Genomic DNA, 21,829 nt, shown 5'->3' with positions numbered 1-21,829 from the left:
TACCAGTGACAGTGTAGTTTTCTCTAGGTCCAGTGTAGATTAACATGTCATCCATATATAATGAGTACTGAGTTATAATGCCATTTGCCTTTTTGGGCAGGCTCCAAAACAGCATCAAAGTGTCAGGCAGAGACTTGGCTTCTGGTGGCTGAACCTCTTCTGGAGCTAGAAAAAAAGAAATTTATAGAGTATTACTTGATTTTAGATTTTCAGATTTAAACTTTGCAGACCCAGCCCAATTAATCATTAAAGAAATCTTAGACTGCTTTCATGGAAATATTCTTTACTATTGGGCAACCTTTCAGTAACTGTTTAAGGAACAATGATAATAAGTGCCCTGAATTGATGAGTTTGCTCATTGGGGATGTATAGGTAGTGCTTTCCCTGGTTCAGTTAGTTGATGGGCATGCCCTGATTTCCACAAAGCATTCATTAAAGAGTAATCTGTGACTGTTATCTCATTAAAGCAAAGTAAATAGAGTCAGTTCCTTCCCTCTAGTAACTTATATTCTAAGAAAATACTGATATAAAATATTAACAAAGGACAAAGTCTTACAGACAACCACAGACATATTGGGCAAATGTAAACATAAAATAAGTAATGATGTACACAGTTTACATTATGTATAAGCAAAGAAAGTGGAGGTGTATTTTTTTTAGTAGTAAGTAAAAATAGAGTTAGAGGAATTACCTGTTCAAATAAATCATCTCTCATTCAGTTAGTGGGGAAGAATTCATGGAATAGGCAGAATTTGAGAAGGTGTTTGAATCATGACTGAGGAGAAGCAAACTCTGAAGAGTCAGGGACTCAGAATATGACAGAGGGAAAAATCAGAAGCAGTAGTGAAGGATACTGAGATAAATCCTTGGAAGGATAGGAAGCGGTCTCCTTAATATCGTCTCAAGTAGACCTTGTAAGGTACCTCAAGGTAGACCTTGTTAGAGAGGGTAAGGCAACAATACAATACCATAGGGTCTTAAAAGAAACAGGTATATGACTAAAAGCATGTGTCAAAAAGACAGACTTGGAAGAACTGACATTTTTATTGAAAAGGGGAAGTGCTGGTAACAAAATCAAGGTAAGAGAAAGATATTTGAGTCAAGTTACAAAGCCACAAAAGCATTACAAAAAATTCAGCCATCTAAGCCAGTTTCTTCAACTGGACTCTTGTGCGCCTTAGCTTCTTTCATGCCTTAGATAGCTGAGTGTTTTCTCTATAATCAGAAGCTCTGAATAATGAATGATAGCTAGCACATTTCTAGTGTTTAAAGCATTTTACATATGTTATCTCATTTGCAGAATTCTCTTCTTCCTAAAGCTGTGAAGTCTCCTATACAATTTTATACAGACAGTTGGAAAAATCAACAATTTTCATTTTCAAGAGGAATATATTACATAACAATGCTTCAAATCATTTGAGAGCCTTTCCTTCTTGAAGCAATGCATGCTGGTGGTTGAGCAAATCGTTAACTACCAAGTTGTAAAATGCTTTCTCCTTCTTGCTGTCTTCTTAATGTAAGCTTTTCAAAACCTTAATGTATGCCTATAATTTGTAAGTTCCAAGTACAACAAAAGTGAGACTTAAGAAAAGACGAAGGAACCGGAGCAGTGACTAATAAATGGCTCAATTGGCATTTGGAGGTTCCATCATACTGAAATAATTGTTGCCTGTGCTGGTGTTTAGCAGTTAAAAGAGACCATGGAAATCAACCGTTTGATTCTCAATTTCATACTGTACCATACAATCAATTCTCTTTAGTCAGACTGTCTCTAGATTTACTTCTGAGCCATAGTAAAATGAGGAAGCTTTCATTAATCTTTCAGATGCTTCATATTAATGACAAGGCTCTTGCATGAACAATGTAACAGCAATTAAAAAGCCCATTAATCTGCATTACAGCTATTAAAGATGCATGTCATTAAAGGGTATGGAGTTTGATTCATTTTCGCACCCCCCAAAAAAATGGAGCAATTATGGTCTGGCAATGCACTTTGTCATCAAATTAGGTTGGGGTTTTCCAGCAAATGGCTTAGCAGCATTTAGCTCTTCTCCTATTTTATTATTCATGACTGAAATGTGGAAGTCAAGACCTTTGAAATTACTTTACCTTCTTGTGGAGTGGAGATGTTCAATGCATGTGTGCTCTCAGTACAACCAGCCAAAGTACAGGCAGTTAGGGTTACTGCATAGTTTTTGAAGGGTAGCAAGCCTGTCAATGTGCCTGTAATGTAAAAAGCAAAGCTTTACATATTTACAATAAACAAATGTGTTCACACTCAACAGAGAGTTTGGAGCAGAATATCCACTTCTTCCACCCATTCTTCTACCTGTAAACTTGCTGCCTGAGAAGTAGGGTAGCTAATAAGGAAAAATTATGAGATTGATGTGTTTCCACCTTGTTTGTAAGACAGTTCTAAACCGAGACTGCCCTACTGAACCCCTTGATGTTTTCAGTGCTATACAGAGCACAGATACACAAAGAAATGCCCGTAAACATTACAGCTAAGTCAATATGAACTAATAAAGATTAAATAATTTGTAAATTAATCAAATATACCCATTTACATTTTTATTTGGCAATTTAAAAAATTAAGATTTTCTGCATCCATCAGAAATTGTAGAATAAAGATGTTTTGACTAAGACTTCTGATAAGGTTTGAGATACTTCTCATTCAGGATAAGGGTCACCACAATTCTTCTGGTCACCCAGTTTCACAATCTAGGCATCACACTGACTCTTCCCTCTGTCTCTATTACCCATCAAGTCACCAAGTTCAACTAATTCTACCTCAACATCTCTTCCCAAAATATTGCTGCCATTATTCCATTAAAAAATAATCATCATAGTGGACTTTTTTGGTAGAAAATATCACTAATAAATGAGTCACACTTTTAGGTAGAAAGTTGTGAGAAGCCAGAACAAGGTCACCGTTTAACCCAACTTGTGGGCAAGTTTGTTCATTACTTCTGCCACTGTGGTAATTAACTGTATTTGGAATAAAAAATATTTAAATTTAAGGCCTGACTGCTGCTAAATATGTGAATCTGAGCAAGTCACTCAGCCTGAGAGTGTTTCCTAATGGATAAAATAAGAACAACAGTAACTATATATCTATCAGAATCTAGCTCATAGGTTTGGTATAAAGATTTCATATAGTGATTTATATCAAGGAGTTTGTAACCATAAAGTTCTCTATAAATGTAAGCCATTCTTATTATGAGAGGATTATTGTTGTTCAGTTGTCTCAGCTGTATCTGTCATTTTCTTCTCCAGCTCATTTTACAGGAGAGGAAACTGAGGCAAATAGCGTCAGATAACTTGCCCAAGATCACGTAGCTAAGAAAGCATCAGAGGTCGGATTTGAATTCAGTACGCCTGACTTCAAGGCTTGACAGTCTATCCATTGTGCCACCTACCTGATCATGAACTTTCTCCATTCTCTGTTTCCTCCTCCAGATCCTTAAATGTCTATGACCCCAAAGTTCTGCCCTTAACCTTCTCTTCTATACATCATCTTCAAATATGAAGACTTTTAATTAATATACAAGTTGCTGAGCAGTAGCATGGTATACTGAATGGAACTCCTAGGAGGCTTAAGCTCCTATTCTAATACACATTCTCTCACTAGGTATGTGACAAAGGAGAAAATATTTAATATGTCTAAGACTTAGTTTCTTTGTTTATAAAATTGAAACTAAGTGATTGGACTAGGCAGTTTCTAGGGTGCTTTCAAATTTAACATTTAATGATACTAACTGGTGCAAAATTATGATTTTAAGCAAAGTTTCTTATCATTCTATGTCCCTTTCTTTCATCCTTTTTCTGGTGCCATCTCTGGGGCATTCAATGCCACTATTCTGACAACTCCAGCATTTCACACAGGTGGTTCACCAAAATCATTCCTCCTTTTCCTCCATGCCTCTCTTTTAGCAAAATGTCATAGAGGAAAGAAGTCTGGTGAAGAAATTTACTTTAAGGCATAAAATGATTAATAGAAATCAACCTCCAACATCTCCTGACTTTTCCCTGACCCATTTTTCCTTATCCTGCCTTTTGCCTTCACTGGGAATCCCAGACCCTTCTTTTTCTCCTGTTATTTTCCTTATTCTCCCAATCTATCAATCAATTTCTGGTGTCAATCATCTACTTACCTATCTTGAAATCCAAGGTCAGCCATTTTAATGAGTCACAATACTGTCTAAAACTCACTGCCCCCTTGACCTTCTCCAGTGCCTACCTTGGTAATCCTCTACCTGGGTAACTCCCAACATCTCTATTCTCACTCTCTGCTGTCAAGGAATATTGAAGAAAGTCACCAAACTGGATTAATAGAGTCCATTCATGCATTGTTGCCTGGTAATACGTTCATTCATCTCTTGCTGTTTCTTTATCCTTTCCCCCAGAGCATCTGCTCCAAATATTTTATTCATATCTTTATGCTCTTACCTCAGCCTCTCTCACTCTCAAAATATCTTCCTTCTTCCTATTTTAGTAAGAACAATTACCATTCTGAGTCATTTGGTCACACCTAGCTTAGCATCCACACCACACCACACCACACTCTCAAACAGTTATGCTTTATAATTATTTCATGAGTTTTGTTACTAACAATATCCATATATAATGCTTTGTTTTCCTCTTTGGTGGTTTGTTTGGTTCTCTAAGAAATGTGCTTAGGTCTTCAATATCTTAAAAGTAAAACAAAACCTTTCCCTCAACTCTTCTACCCACTAAGGCTATTGTTTTCCTTTTTTTTCCTTTTTTGCTGCTGAAATTTTCAAATGAATAGCAATCATGTAGTGCTCTATTTCTTCAGTATTGCCTCACTCTTTAAGGCATTGTAATCTAGCTTCTAGGGAAGTAGTGTGGGGTACTGAATATATAGCTGATTTCAGATGCAGAAAGACTTGGGTTCAACCGTTACTTCTAAATGTGAGCCCAGGCAAGTCACATAACCTTTAAATGTCCTAAGGAAATGAGACATTAAATTGCAGAGAAGGTACCTGTGTCCAGTGCTAGAAGTTCCTTACTATGACCTCCATATGATGATAAGATAGAGCACTGAATGAGTTTGACCATTCTAGAAAGCAATTTAGAACTATGCCCCCTGAATCAAAAAAATCTATGCAAACTGATTCAACAATCTCTCTACCAGGCTTATACCCCAAAGAGATCAAAGAAGGAAAAAAATCAAACTTTCTCCATTCTCTGTTTCCTCTTCCAGGTCCTTAAATGTCTATGTCCCCCAAAGTTCTGCCCTTAACCTTCTCTTCTATACATCATTACTCACAATGTCGTCTGTTCCAATGATTTTGATATCACTTCCTTGCAGATAATTCCTAAATTTGGATCATTATCAACAACCCCTTTACTGAGTTCCAGTTCCTCATTTCCAACTTCTCACTAGACAATTCCATATAAATAATTTAAAAATTCATAGTCAATATATCTACAAATGAAATTGTATTTACTCTCCTTCCCATTAAACACCAGTTCTTACTGCTTACTTCCCTATTTCTATTCAGACCACCATGATTCATCCATTTACCTAGACTGGAAACCCAATAGTCATCCTTTTTTCTACTTTTCCATTTGCCTCCACATTCCAACAATCATTATGGACTATTGACTACCTCTGAAATTTCTCTATCACCTAAAAGTTCTTTGACAGTTCTATTACTGACAGACTACTTGAAGCACTCATAAAGTTTTTCCTAGACCACTGCAAAGTGATATCCTCCAATCTGCCCTTGCTTTAATGTCTTCTACACAGAGCAAACAGATAAAGCTTCATAAAATCACAAAATCTGACTTGGAAGGTCATCTAGTCCAACCCATACACAAAAGGAATAACATGCCACTCTAACATGTAACACGCTCAACAAGCAGATATGCCTGAGTTCTCTTCATTTTCCCAAAACCCATTTGTCTCAGTAATCTTTGCTCAAAATCTCTCTCTCTTTCTCTCTCTCTCTCTCTCTCTCTCTCTCTCTCTCTCTCTCTCTCTCTCTCTCTCTCATTCATAAAACAAATTCTACAGGCCTTAGTCTGCCCTTAAGATTATATTCAGATTAGAGCCTGCATTATATTTTGACCTTGTCAGGGGCAGGGACAATCCTTTACCTTTCTTTGTATCTCCATTACTTACTACTGGCATATAGTAAGTGATTAATAAATGCTTTGCTTGACTCTACAACATGGCCTCTAACACATTTTTCCAACCTTACCTCTCATTACTCATATATACTATCATTCTCCAAATATGCCCAGTGATATGTCTCTATATTTTCATAGACAGACAACATTGAAGTCAAAGGAGTGAATACCTAATGACAGAGTTGTGTGAATAGGACAGTGTGTTAACAGCAGAATATTCTAGGGGAAGGGAGCTTTCTTATAAAAAACACACTAAAACCACACCAAATAGATGAGCCTACTGCATTCATGCATAAAACTGCCTTCAGGTATCATGGTCCAGCATCCTAATGAATAAAAAGATTTAATTAATCTCCCTAAGTCTTTATTATCAAGAAATTAATAGAGCACTGGAGAGAAGAAAGTTTGTGACCTTATAGTGGCATAGATAAAATAAGCTATAATATCAGTTTAGTCATTTATTCATTCAACAAATATTTATTATTGAGTCTATACAAAGCACTGACTTTTACAGGTTGCCTCCTATATGAAGATACCATATGGAAAATTAAACCACATGCACACACATATATGCCAATGCTTCAAGTTCTTTGGAGTCAAAGAACTATGTAAATCTAAAACAGTATTATTCCCATTGAAAAAATAATGAAAATCTGTTCCAGAACATTACTTAGCATTTTTACAGGCAAGCCTTCAGAGAGATTATTGACAATATCTTATTATGAAATAGTTCCCTCCCAAACCATGACTAAGGCTCATTGTTGAAACAAAGGGTAAGCAGACCTACAAGGGAAAGGGTATGAAGTGTAAAACTCAGGGAGAGCTGTGCCAAGTCAGATAGCAACATGAGATTCACCAAATAACCTTGGGCATATGACTTAACCTTTTTTCCTGCTGTGACAAAAGTCATATTTGTTGCATGTGTAAATCAAGGATTTCAATCCCTAGTGCTTTTCCCCTTTAAACCTTGAGGCCTTTGAGAAAAGGGAAGCACTGCTCTCAGAGCTCTTTTGTTCACCGTGATGTTTTGCGCATTGCTGGAGAAATTTACCAAGCAGTGTTTCATTGGAAAGTACTGAGCTTCCGAAAGAAAGATGCGAGAGTGAAACTAGACCATCTTTCAAGTCATTTATCAAAGCGTTCACATTTCCCATTTCAAGGCAGGTGAAACAATAATAAACACTGGGAAAGGAGAGATGAAAAAACTGAGGGGGAAAAGAACGCAGATGTGTGGATTCTTGCCAACTTTTAATACCACATGGGGGGCTTTGGACAGTTCATAAAATACACGTTTTAAAATGTGATGTAGAGTCTGAGACTGAGGTGGCATTTCCTTCATATTTCCAGTAAAGGCCTTGCAATGTTCTCCCTTCAAGTTCTGCCAAAACAGAAGAATGGTAGTGGAGAAAGGTCTTATGAGATTGGTGAGGGGTGACAGTATGCCTTAGAAAAGACTTCAGGGTTTTGCAGTTTTGCTTCTAGGTTACCATTTAGGGAAAGAGTGAAGAAAAAGAGGCGACCACCTAGAGCATAAATTTGTGAGGCAGAAAGAGACAGCTTAGCATAGTGGAGAGGGTACTAAATTTGAAGATAAAAGAACTAGACTGGAATTGTAGCTGTGACTTCCTGTGTCATCTTGTCTTCAATTTCCTCATCTATAAAATGTGAAGAGGGCTGGACCAAATGATTTCTGCTTCCAATTCAGCTTCTGTAATGTCTTTGAAAGTCTCAGTACTTAGGGAAGACTTTACCAAGACAGAAAGAAGCTTGAGATTCACTAAATGACCTTGAGAATGTGACAGTCTCTTTTTCTTAGTTTACCTACAGCACTAAGAAATCATCAAGTTGAACTGAAAAGTTCATATTTGTAAAAAGGACTGATATCCCCAAAGGAAATAGAGAAGATTCTCCATGAGTGTATAGAATCTTTTTGGAGATGCCAATAGGGACCATTTAATGCATAAAACTAGTAATTTACCTAATGGCACCTTTTAAAGTGTCTAATTCACACTTAAACATTTTACCTTCAGTAGAATAGTTTCACTACGATACTATGTCACCATCAGAAAGGATTTATCACCATTTCCTCATCTGTGATTATAAGTAAGGTGCAGTTAAAAAAAAATCCCTGCTCAGTAGGAGGCTTCCAATCTAAGACAACTTTATCTCAGAGAGACCTACAGAAAATGGTCATGTATATTCTCATTCCTCAAGGTCAAACTCAGATGTGACCTTCTCAGTGACACCTACCTTGATTTCTGCAACTAAAAATGATCTCATCTTCCTCACAGTTCCTATAATACATTGGTTAGACTCTTTCGTTACTCTTATCACCATCTACTTTGTATCATGTTTATTTGTGTGCATGTCAGCCTCCATATCATATTTAAGTTCCTTGAGCCCAGGGGCTCTCTTTTTACTTTGAATTTTCAGAGCCTAATAGTCCCTTTCACATAGTGGACACTCAATATATGTTTATCAAATTGAATTGGTTTGAAACAAATACTAGACACAAACATAGAAACAATTACATAAGATGAGTTAACTATAAAGAATTTCTTGACAGAGCTTTCAAACATGTGCATAGGTACCTAAAATTAGGGATTTTCCATTTTAGAAGTTTTCAGGAAAAGAGATCTTTCACTTCTTTAACCATTTAAGAATGACCCTGCCTGAAAACATTGAGGAGAATCAAGTGACCTCTAGACTTTCCCTTTGGCTAGAAGATTCTTTGAAAAGAAAAGAGGGTCAGCAACTACATTAGGAAATCTGTCTATCTATTCTGGTAATGGAAGAGGGTGATTTGGAAGAACACTGAATAAATGTAGAGTAAGCATTATTGATATTTTAAAAGTGTTAGTGTCCCATGTAGCAAATGCAGGAGTGTTGGCATATGTATTAAAATCGCTGGCACCAGCAGGTTCAGAAATCTGTGCTAAGCGCTAATGCACTTTGAGAAAATCTGACATGCCACACCAAGGGAGTTTGAAGAAAAGTAAACACATTCTTTTTTAATTGCAACCCCAGGCCACTGAGTGGGTGAAGGAACCCAATGAAAAGGTCACTGAATGACTAACACACACATACACACACACACACACACACACACACACACACACACACACACACTTTTGCACACTTTTAGAAAAGAACTCAAATTCTAGGTATCATATCCCTATGGTATCTAGTAATTTTCAAATTCTACCTCTTGGCAGGGGGGATGAAGTGGGAATAAAGCAGCAAAATCTCATCTTCAAACTACAGAAACACACACAGTTTTGTTAGTGCTGTGTGAAATTGAAAAGAAATCTACAGAACTAGATAATGCCACTTAGGCAGACACCTATGGAGATTCATCCTTCCTGGTGGCTGCTGTAGGTGCCCAATTACCACTGTGCCATTAAGAAAATGCCAGAAGAGAAGAAGGATAGAAGGATTGCTAGAAGGAGGATGAATGGATGGATGGGTTTCCACATACTTCCTGTAAACCGTCCAGGAAATATCCTAGATGTGCACAGTTCCTTTATTAAGCCTTTCAGAAGATGCTTCCAGACCTTTTAGTGGATTCAGAATTTAGCTCGGCAAACATATTCTGGGTCTCAATATAAGGTTTTGAGAATCCATGCTATTTAACAACATGCTGTCTTTTCTTTTTTTTTCCTTTGCTTTTTTCTTTCTTTAAAGGAAACTCTATTTGCCTCTTAAATTTCAGGTTTATTCCTAGCTTCACAACAAATCATGAGCATTTACTAAAAATTAATTCAAAATCTATGAGCACTTATTAAATACATATTATGTGCCAGGCACTGTTCTAAGGACTGAAAAAACTTACTAAGACCCATTTGATATGTGAGAACCTCATCACCACCATTAGGCAAGATTAAAAGTCTACCAGGTACATGCTGTCGCACTATGTGAATTTATAAAGGGCAGAGAAGGTAGGTAGAGTTATAATAGAAGGGGTCCTTGAAAAGAGGTAGTAAGATGCTTGAGGATAAAGGATCATATGTCTTATCCCCCCCTTCTTAACCTTAACTCTTACCCCATTAGAGAAGTTAACGTATTCTGTGCAGATTGGGAACCAAATACACATTGTTGAATGACTAATGGACTTTTTTTTTTTATCCTCTTAGGTCCTCTTAGATAGATCTCTCACTATAAAGGTATATTCCCCTCCTAGGGAGAGAAAGAAGTAATAGGCAAAGACATGGTTTCTTCCAGCTGATAGATTATCTCCAACACTTCTCTCCCTTTGCCTCTAACCTCAAATTTCAAAGGAGCAAAAGGGAAAATATTAATAATTGGAGGCAGCCTAACCACCCAAGAGAAAATCACTGCTGAATTGACACCAGCTGTGCAAGCCTTTGAGACTCTAATAGTACTATGTTTGCTGAAAGGCAATAAAACAGCGGAGAATGAGTCTGCTTTGACACTGAAATTTTACTATTAACTTCTGTGACTAAATGTAGACAGACACAAATGGGAAGAATATCTCGAAGCAAAATGGCTTCCTTTTAAAAACTAAACTCATTTTGGACCAGGCAAAAATACAGTTTTTATTTACATACTTCAGCAAACTATCCTTTTTTCCCTTCCTCAGCTGCCAACCTAGGTGTTTGGCCAGCATCCACTGTAATCTGTTCTCCTTCATTATGTTAATCTGTGGGCGGAAAGATTTCTGTCATCTTCGAATCGCTTGTACAGCAATGGTAAACACCTTGGCCTGTCTGTAATTGGACAGGTGTCTGCATTGATGTCACCCAGCTTTTAATTCAATTAAAGAACTGGCTGCTCTGCTCTCATTACCCGCTCATTTCCGCTGCACTTTTAGTCTGGCAGTGAAATTTGCACATAGCAATTGCCTACCCCAGAGTCCAATGTCAGCAGTCCCATAACAAAGATCATCCTTGATGTTCATGCATTATTTTTAAGGGACTCAAACAAACAATCCAATAACGTTTCAAAGTCTTGTACACTACTTGAGGGCAGCAGATGATGGCAGACAATTTATTATCTTTTTTTTAAAAAATATGTATATTTTTAAATCCTTCTTAAAACGCAACACTATTTATTCAGGGTATTTTTCCTACAGGCCAATAATTAGAACTAGGAAGAATAAACAGAGAGGCTGTTTCCATCTCCTGATCCCCAGGGCTTTCCTCCATCTCCAGAGAACTCATCAGAGTACAATGCTCTTATTTATTTCCTGGCACTTCATATTTGGATCAAGAAAGTGAGGGTGGGCAAGAGCAAGGCATTTAATAAGAATGCCATCTGGTAAGGGACACAGCAGAGGCAGGGCAGCCACTGCTACCTGGAAGCAGAATGAGAACCCACTGTTGTCAAGGAATGAACCTCATACAAACCAGCTAGGGAAGAGGCACTCAGTGTCTCCTAGCTCATGATTCTGCTGCAGTGCAGTGGAATTCTTCTGGTTTTTAAATGTACATCAAAGAATAAGATACCAGGCTACAAACCTTCCTACCTGGTGGATGGATTACAGACAGTAAATCAATCCAACACACCGCACTTTCTGCCCACTTAAAGGAACCTCTGCAAATAAATTAAAGTTCTAACACAGACATTTTGACACAGTGACCCCATGAAACTGAATAATGACGTTTGTTAAATATGGATGAAAACTGAGCAGTCTAACAGTGATCTGGAAAGGCACCTATAATGTTTGTACTCTTTTCACAAAGTAGCCCTCCATGCTACTGTTTCTTTTCTTTTCTCTGAGATCAGGTCTCCCCGTCTGGTCCAGAATAGGGGAAATAGAGCAGGTTCTGATAGGCAGCATTTCATTGCTGATCAGTAGGAAAGTTCTAATCTGCTCCTTTTCCACCCTGCGTCACCTCTTTAAGAACTCTGGCAGCCTCTTGCATCAGAGGGACTCACCTCATAGGTACAAAGCAGTGCAGACACTTGATGGGCTTTAGCCCATTGCTACACAAGACTCTCAAGCTGAAACAATCAACCATCCTCTGCCTCTAGGGCAGTAAGCATCACATGTGTGGTCAGCCTGCCTGTCCTCACTATTATTTCTTATGAATATATGCGTCTATGGTATGCATAAAATGAAAGTATTTTTTTAAAAGTTCTAAGAAATCACAATTTTAGCAGTAAACTTCAAAAACATTACAAAATAAGGCTTTAGTTAAGAATGGAACACAGTGATGTAGGAGGAACAGATTTAGAGACAAGTTTGAATTCTGCCTCTGTCACTTAGTACCAGTGTGACCTTGGACAGATCTTGTGAACTTTAGGATAAGGGAGATAATATGGTAAAATAGAAAAGATGCTGGTTCTTGAGTCAGCAGACCTGTATTCAAATTCTACCTTTAACAATTATTGTCTGCCTTATGTAATGAAATTTCCCTGAGTCTCAGTTTCCTCACTTATAAAAGGAGATGACTTCTGAGGTCCTTCTACCTCTACGTCTATAATCCTGTGGTTCTCACTGGTAAAATGAAAAGAATGGGTTGAATGACTTCTAAAGAATCCCCCAGCAAAAAATAAATCAATAAACATTTATTAGGCACTATACTAAGCATTAGGTCTAGAATTCTGTAGAAAAGAAACCCCAAAAAAGTTTCTGTATCTCAGGCTTACTTTGAGGATTAGGTTCGTAGAATCTAAACACTTGTTTAATTGTGTATAAGCATAGTTGGAGGACAATATTTATAAGACTCAATTTCACATTTGGCCAGTGACTACAATGTGAATTTTTCTTTATGTAAGAACTTTGATTGAATTCCTAAATCAGTGCTGCTCCCATTATTCTAATAATGTAGCTTTCCTAGGAGTTTGGAACCACACCATTATGCAAAATTGCCAAATGGACAGATAGAGGTTGAATTCTCAAACCCAGAAATCATACTCAGACTTTGCAGAGCAATTGCAGGTCTGACTGGGGCTAGTTTTCCAAGTTTGTTAATTATTTTGTATAATTATATGTTAACTATTATATTTAATGAATTCCACTATTTTTTTGACTGTGACTTCTTATAATTCAGTTTGGTCTATGCTTCATAATCATTTATTTTCTAATATCTATGGCTAGGGAGGCATGAAGTAGCACAAATACCTGAATCTGGTGATAATCTAAAACTCCTTGTAAACATTGTTTTCTACTTTTATCATCTCTAAACATTTTATTACGTTGTTAAAATTACCATTAAATGAAAATAAGTAATATGAATATATATGTAAAGCCTATATCAAATTAAGTGTCTTTGGCTGGGAGGAGGGGAGACATGGGAAGAAAATTTGAAACTCAAAATCTTATGGAAGTGAATGTTGAAAACTAAAAATAAATTAATTTAAGAAAAAAGAAATTGAGGTCCAGAGAGGCTCAGTGACTTCTCCAAAGTCATACAACTAGTAGAACTGATGATACCAGCGTCTCTCAATCCCTAATATGCGCTTTCTCATATACCTAACAAATTACTTAATGTCTCTGGGTTTCATTTTTTTCACATAACAAACAAAGGAGTTAGATCAAAATAAAATTAAATTAAATAACCATTAAATTTTCTGATTGGAATTTCTTTCCAACTTTCAGTGAAGCTGCTAATAAAGAGGGGGATGGCCAAGAGAAAAATTACAGGAAGGGAAAAGGGAATCAAAAAAGTGCCCCCATAATTCACAAGATGGACATTAGTTCCTAAATAATATTCATTCTTTTTTTAATGACTATATACCAAACAAATGCAACTGAACTGTAAGTTCCTTGAGGGCAGAAATGGTGCTATTAATCACTATATCCTCCATGGAAGCTAGCATAGTACCCATAGTATGTTAGACATTTAATGGATATCTTCTGAGTCAGTGTTATTAAAATGAAAAACAATCACCCTCACATCATTTTTCTTTGGTCCAAATAGTTCCAATAAAGGGGCAAAATGAATGGAAAGTAACAAAATAAATTTCAAAATAATTTTCTAAGTGATGCAATTTACCATTAAAAATTGACTATTTCTGAAAGAAACTCCCATGAGCTAGCTATCCCAATGTTCTTGGGAATATAAGACTGAGGAAGTAAATGAGGAAGTGTCTATGCATATTATATCCCTTTTCTGAACTTTATGCGTGAAAAATTCCCAATTTATAGCACTGACTACAAAATTGGGCTTTTCTTTGATTTCACATTTTATACATAAGCTTTGATTTAGTTTCAAATATAAATATAAAATGCTTTTTAAAATTCATTTTGATGCAATCAGAAGTGGACATGCTAGAAAATCTTTCAGCAACTATTTCCTTTTCTTCTCTAAGAGCGAGATAGATTACTTGAAAAGACTTTGTATCCAATATTATTCTGATGGTGCTGAAGTTTTATCAATAGATAGATGTTATTATTACAATTAAGCAAAATCAATAGATTGCAAACGGTGACCACCATGTTTTAAAATCATGGTACAGTAAGTTCGCAAAAATATTATGTCTAACTTTTGTAGTCCTTATTCAAATTGAATAAAATAAAATGGATGACCTATAGAAAATGCTATCTAAAGATTACATAATGCATAGAGAGCAGAACACACATTATGTATTCAGGAGAGTTGGGACAAAGCTATTAACTCATCAACACTGCATTACCTAATGAAATTCTTTTACATTATCTAAGCCAGAGCATTACATCATTCCTATTTTTACTGTTTATGTCATAAGCCATATTTATGTTCTATAAAAATGTTTGAGACCAATTCTTTCCCAGATATATAGTTAGAAATAGTTTATAATAAAAGACAAATATATAAAAACTAATATATGATATACTGTAAAAAACTGGTAAAATTCTCTCAAAGGTTCTGCTGTATTTAACCTTAATCTTTTAATGCAATACTTAACAGTTTCATATACATCTAGTCTTTATCAACCTAAAATGATTTTTAAATTTTCTTCAGAAAATTTTATATTTTAGAAAGGTTAATACAATCACTATATTTTGTTGGCAGAGAAGTAGGAGACAGAGAATTACCTTAAAAAGGAAAAGAGTACATTCTCATATCATAGTACAGGGGTGAAGTCTATTCTCCTGTTTTCTCCCAACACTAATGGTCTATGATTCTCTGACTCTAACACTGAACAATATGAATAAGAAGATGGAAATCTTGCTTAAGAGAAATTGTCCTAAAAAATACTGATTTGATACTTTAATAATAATATCTTAAATTTGTTGAACCCTTTTAACTTTTCATAATCCTTTTGCATGGAATCATCTCTGTGAGTTATGATTGACCAATTAGCAAATGATCTAATGCACGTAGGAATGACTAAACAGATTGCAACAGTGACTTCTCCATACCGCTACCTATCATTGAAAACATTTGCCAAAGACTCTTCACCTTTGCAGACTCCCACATAGGCAAATACACTAACCAAACCAAGCTGTCCTTTGTGTACAGTGCCACCAGGTGGCTAGCATAGTTTAATTTTAACATTTAACCATTTGGGAGATTCTGCATGAGATTTTGAGAGTTTCAAGGGCTTTAGAGGTTGAGTCACTGGTTCTTTATGATACCTAATTTAATTTCATACTGATAAGTTTTCTTTTCCTTATGTCTAATGTCTATTCCCTATCACCTCTTTTCTTTTTCCTAAGGGAAAGTCATTCATATGACTTATCCCCTTTACTGATGACAGCTCAATTAAATACACATTAAGGAAAAACTTTCTCATATATACATAAATTCCCTTTTAAACCAATTTGCTTCTCTTTTATACAATCGATTACATCAGGAAAACTTTCCCTTTTCTCCTATTCCCTCTTCTTGTTATTCCATTTGTGAGATAAAAAAAAAAAAGATATAATTTTGACTGAGGAACATTATAGTGCTAGTTCCGGTGACTCACCTGTATCAAGGAAAAAGGAAACTAATCAATATGAGATTAAATTAAGCATCATAAAGAACCAGTGACTCAACCTCTAAAGCCCTTGAAACTCTAGAAACCCCGTCCAGGATCTCCAAAATGGCTATATCTGACTGAAAATTCAACCTGTATTGAAGATTAATAAAAATCATTTCTCCTTCAATATAATAATCATCAAAACATTATTTGTTCTCACTATTTTTCTTTGCCAAATGTACACTCTTTCAGCTAATTTATAGGGTAAGCAGACTGGAAGGAATATTTACTCTGATACTTTTACCACCATATATGATATTTTTTCCACAGTAAAAAGCATTCTTAGACCTAAACTAAACAGTTGGAGAAATATGTAACATTTTGAAGTTGGGGCCTCGTCCATATTATTGTTGTAGCATTACAGCTTTATCACTAAAATGAATCTTAAAGAATATATCTTAGACCAATGCTTTCAGTTTTTAGATGAAGGAATAAAGGCCCATAGACATTAAGTGACTCATCCAAGGTGATGCAGCTAATGAATGATCAAGAGTAGAAAATAAGTTTCCCGACATCTGACTCATCTTTCTTCTTGTTTATTGAATTGAAAAACTTTCCCAACGACTGTAGAATATCATTGGGAGACAATCCCCTTGGTCAGTATGGTGGCATGTCACTACCTCACACCAGCTGATATTTCCATGTGACATTCTAAGGGAGCACCAATAAGGACTTTCCATAATTACTATGAAGAAGATCAAATCTGACAGCAGGAGCTAAGAATTAATGCATAGGCCAAGTAAGTCAACCACTGCATTTGGTCATTTCATTTGACAATATAGTTCATCAGGCACAATCTGACTTTTGTGTGGTTTTATTAGAGCTGTCAGACCTATAACCAAAAAGATTCAAATCCTCCAGAAGAAGATATTATTACTCATCTCAGTGAAAAAGTGTTTTTATATTGATTCTCTCACTCTAGGCCACATGATTCAGATTCAGGTCTTTGAGTGTCATTGGCAGATAACAGCATAAGGAAGAGACTATTAGGGATTCTTAGCATGCCCTTATATGAAGGGGAAAGACTCCTCTATTCATAAAGTGTCAGTTTGCTATTCATTTTTTGAAATGGCTTATGCACAAAAGGTTTATGGCCAGACAGTTATGTGGCCTGGGGGATGGAAGGATGGCATATGTAATACCATGGCCCTACCTTTATTTGTAGGGAGAAATTTGTATTTATTAAGATTTTTTTCTGTTGTTTACCTATCCTGGAATGGAGTCTATTAAATCACTGTGCTGGGAGTTTGGGACATTCTGAGAACAGAAGGTACAAGGCAATAAGAATCTGTTAAGGACCTGAAACTTCCTCTGTTATTTTACACTCCAAGATATTTTTATGAAATGAGAAAGGAATAAAGGAAGGAAGGAAGGAAGGAAGGAAGGAAGGAAGGAAGGAAGGAAGGAAGGAAGGAAGGAAGGAAGGAAGGAAGGGAGGAAGGGATGAAGGGATGAAGGGATGAAGGGAGGGAGGGAGGAAGGGAGGAGAGGAAGGGAAGGAGGAATGGAAAGGAGGAAGAAAGAGAAGGAGAGAGAAAAGGGATGGAGGGAAAGAGGGAAGGAGGGAAGGGGAAGGGAAGCAAGGATGGAGAAAAGAAGGGAATAAAGGGAGAGAGGAGGAAAGAAAGGAAGGGAGGGAAAGAAGGTAGGAAACAGAGAGAGGAGAAGAAAGGAAAAGAGAAGTGAGGAAAGGAAAGGGAAGGAAGGGTGGGAAGGATGGATGAGAGGGAAGGGAGGGAAGGAAAGGAAAGAGAGAAGGGAAAGAAGGAAGACGTAAAGGTTTTCATTCTTCACTGAGGAAGAGCTGTCTGGGAAGGAACACAGATTTTAAAAAAAAAAAAAAGATGACAGGAGAAACCAGTGCAAAGAGCCAAAAGGTGAAGCTTGCAAAGGTGGCGTGAGAAATGAGGAGACAAATGAAGGAGAAATAGGGAACTGGTTTTATGGAAGTATGTTGGTGGAGGGTGAGGAGAAGCAGGTATAAATTTATAGCTTCCACTCAAGAAGATAATTGGCAGGTATAACAATTGAAATTTCAACTTAGAACTCTCCTGATGCCAGCTAGTACTCTTTTAAATGTATTGTGCCATCAACTGTCAGCTGGGACCCTAGCCACCTGCCTTCCTGTCCACTGAGTCAGCTCCTGTCCTCAGGACAGTATTTTTGCTCCAGAGCCATCTTCAGTGCTTCTAAGGCACTCCAACTCCCTGCTCCTGACAGGCTTTCCTAAGGCTGTATCTTCCTCTGCTCCCAACTTCTGTGAGATAGGCCTTCTGGTAATCTCAGAGGACATCATTACTTCCATGACAATGGACACTAACAGGAGTTGAATTCTTTCATCATCTACTCTCCTCAACAGAACTTTCTCCAATCACTACCTGGAATCATAGCCTAATAGTCAACTTACTACCATATTCCCATCCCAGTGGTTCAGAATCTACCTGTCAAGGAGGTGTAAGCTATTACCCATTCTTATATTCCTTTCTCTCTCAAACTACTCCCCTAATAGCTAACTCTAGATCCACCTGTTGGTTCCATTTTGCCCTCAAGAATGACCGCTCCGTAATTAATACTTTTGCTTTCATCTTACATCTTTCCTTTCTCATTCTTTCCATCTTCCAACACTTTCTTGGACCTAGTGTCCATTCAAAGACTGCGGCCATCCTTTCAAGCACTGGTTGCAATTTTCCTCTTACCTCTCCATATTCACTGGTTAGAGAGTTGGAACGCTCCTTGTTCCATTTTGTCCTTTACAGACACTCCCTCTACCACTTTCAATGACGCTTCCTTTGAGGCTTAAGCTATTGAAATGATCACCCAATTCAGATTCCAGTGGTAGTTTTCTATACACCCCAAAAAGCATCCTCTTTCCTTCCTCAATGACTGGATCACAGTCTTCCTCTCCACTTCAAATTCTGGCCACTTCTACGGGATTTCAACTAACATACTGATGTTCTCTCAGATATCCAAATTTTTCAGTTCCTTAATCTACACAGTTGCCATGACTATTTCCTCTAATCCACCACAACTACACACAGAAGTGATCATGCTTTTGATCTTACCATCTCCCACAAGTGTTTTACCTCTGTGTTCATGAACTCTAAAATTCTTTCATCCAATTATAATCTTTTATCATTCCATCTTTCCCTATCATTTGTGATGCTAATTTTTTTGTCCTGACTGTGACATCCAATTTCTCTTTCCCTCTGTTTTTTCTTAGGCCATCATCTCATCTTTTCCCTTTACTGCTTTTGCTGCTTTTTAGTTGTTCTTGGTTGTGTCCAACTCTCTATCACTCCATTTGGGATTGTCTTGGCAAAGACAATGGAGTAGTTTGCCATTTCCTTCTCTAGCTCATTTTATAGATGAGGAAACTAAGAGTGAAATGGCTTGTGTAGCATCACACAGCTAGTAAGTGTCTGAGGCCAGATATGAACTCAGGAAGACTGGTGCTCCATCTACTTCACCATCTAGATGATCCTTCCTACCTGTTATCCTTTGGTGAATCAGTTTAACTCTACACCACTCTCTACAAGTGAAAACCTTGCTCCCTTGTCCTGTCACCAAGTCAGTCTTGTTTAAACCCCACCCATAAATTGCTCCCACCATCTGCCTCATTCATGCCCACTCATCTGTTGCTGAGTAGAACTTGAGAAAATTATAAAACTGTACTTAGTCCTCTATATATTATGCTATCTGATCTCAAATGGTCCCTCAATAGAGCAAGGAAATCAGTTTTTCACCTCATAGCATTTATATCTTTTCTAAAGACAAATTAGCAAGCATTTATTAAGCACATACTATGCATCAGGTAATGTGCTGAGCCTTCTAACATACTATGTCCTCCACCCTCTCAGTTGAGAATCTTGATTCATACTTCACTTTAAAAAGGGATCTATTTGCCAAGATCTCACTTTTCTTCCTTCTTCATCTCTTATTACCCAAATGTCTTCTCCCACATTCTACTTTGCCCATCTCACGTGAAAAGGTGGCTTTTTTCCTTGCTAAGGTAAACTCCTAGAGACACAGCCTTAATCTTGTTACCCCCTTCTTCTTTACCTGTCCATTAATTTTCAATCTCTCCCTATTTGCTGGCTCTGTCCCTAATACCTACAAAAATAGTCATGTCTTGTCCCATCTGTAAAAACTCTCACTTGGTCTGACCATCCCTGCTACTTATGTATCTATATATGTTTTCCCCCTTTTTTTACTAAATTCCTTGAGAAAGTCATATACATTAAATGTCAAGCTAAACCCATTACATGCAACCTCAATTTCATCTTCTCCAGTGGACCATTTACTCTATCATCTCTACTGTTTCACTAATTTTAAATTTCTTCCTATTTAGGAGCTGCGTCCTTGGTGCCTGTAAACATGCTCATGGCTCCCTCATCTTAAAATTTATCAGTGACCTCCTGCTAAATTAAAAATATTTTTTCTGAACTTAAATACCAAAAATAATTATTTCTATATACACAAAAGAGCACAAAGAGAACTATCTATGAAACCATATAGCTCTATTTCATTGTTCTTACCACTTCCTTTAAAAAAATCTAATATTCAATGAATTACTTTCAAAACTTTCCTATTTTCTGTGCTTCCTTCTGAAATTCCTTCTGTTCATTTCTGTCAATTTTTTACTAATTTGAATAATCCTTTTTTTGGCATCATTATTTCCAATCATTCATTTCCACTCTCTAACACCTCCCTCCAATTAAAAAGAAAAAACTCGTAACAAATAAATAGTCAAATAAAATGACTGTACAAGTAACCACATCTTTTTATCCACTTTGAGTTTATGACTTCCCTGTCAGGAAGCAACATGCTATATCACATTACCTCTATAGACATGGTTAATCATTGCATTGATCAGAGTCCTTAACTCTTTCAAAGTTGCCTTTCTTTACCATGTTGCTGTCCTGTAAAATGTCTTCTTTTTTTCACTTCACTCTACATCAGTTTGTACTAACCACAATTCTCTGAAGTTATCTCTTTCATCATTTCTTGTGGTTGCTAATATTCCACTACATTCACATGTCACAAACGTTTATACTAGTCTCCATTTGAAAAGCCCTCCCTTAGACACTAATTGTTTGCTTTTCTGGTCCCCTCCCCCTATAGTCCCCACCTCAGGATCAGAAAGCTTGTTAAGCTTATTTGATCCCAAGCATTATCTTCCATTTTAACCACTTCCCTCATTCTTGTTACTCTTTCAGGTGAGTTTGCTGTATTTCTATACCAAACATATCTAGGTATACATTCAAGACAGCTTTGTTCCTTTCAAATAAAGGCAAAATTCATCTGATACCAGATCCCACCATCCCTTCCTCAATGTTTTCATACATATATATATGTATATGTATATGTAGATAGATATAGATATAGAGATAGAGATATAGAGATATATTATCTTCTTTTTTTTGGCTTTTAATTTTGTTCTAACATTTCTTGCTGTCTCACAGAATGACGAGTTTCTTTTTAGTCTATTCCATTTTTCCTGGAAATTTGTTATTTGAATAAGATTTACTTTTTTCTTTTCTAATTGATTTTTCTTGAAAATTCAAGAGCTTTTATTTCATTTTCAAATTATCATTTCTTCTAGGTATTCATATGTTTTTTGTGGAAAACCCATTCCCTTCCTTTAAGTAACTGCCTGCAATTGTAACAGAGTTACTCTTAATTTCTTTGAGGAATTTCTAAATGATTTATACTGATTAGTGTTTATTTACCTATCTCTCTGATCACCAAAAGACTGCTG

General features: G+C 36.6%; 1 protein-coding gene across 1 annotated transcript in view; it reads right to left on the bottom strand.

Moving 5' to 3' along the window:
• Positions 1 to 21,829, bottom strand: part of USH2A (usherin) — a 990,439-nt gene that overhangs the window by 584,867 nt on the left and 383,743 nt on the right. Inside the window, exons 30-31 of the mRNA XM_072647832.1 lie at positions 2,110 to 2,223; positions 4 to 165 (exon numbers count right to left, since the gene is read on the bottom strand). Coding sequence (XP_072503933.1) covers positions 4 to 165; positions 2,110 to 2,223 — 276 coding nt within the window. The remainder of the gene's footprint in view (positions 1 to 3; positions 166 to 2,109; positions 2,224 to 21,829) is intronic.

This window comes from Notamacropus eugenii, chromosome 2 (assembly GCF_028372415.1).
Source record: "Notamacropus eugenii isolate mMacEug1 chromosome 2, mMacEug1.pri_v2, whole genome shotgun sequence".
In the NCBI taxonomy this organism is placed as follows: Eukaryota; Metazoa; Chordata; class Mammalia; order Diprotodontia; family Macropodidae; genus Notamacropus; species Notamacropus eugenii.
This window is presented reverse-complemented; position numbering and strand designations above follow the sequence as displayed.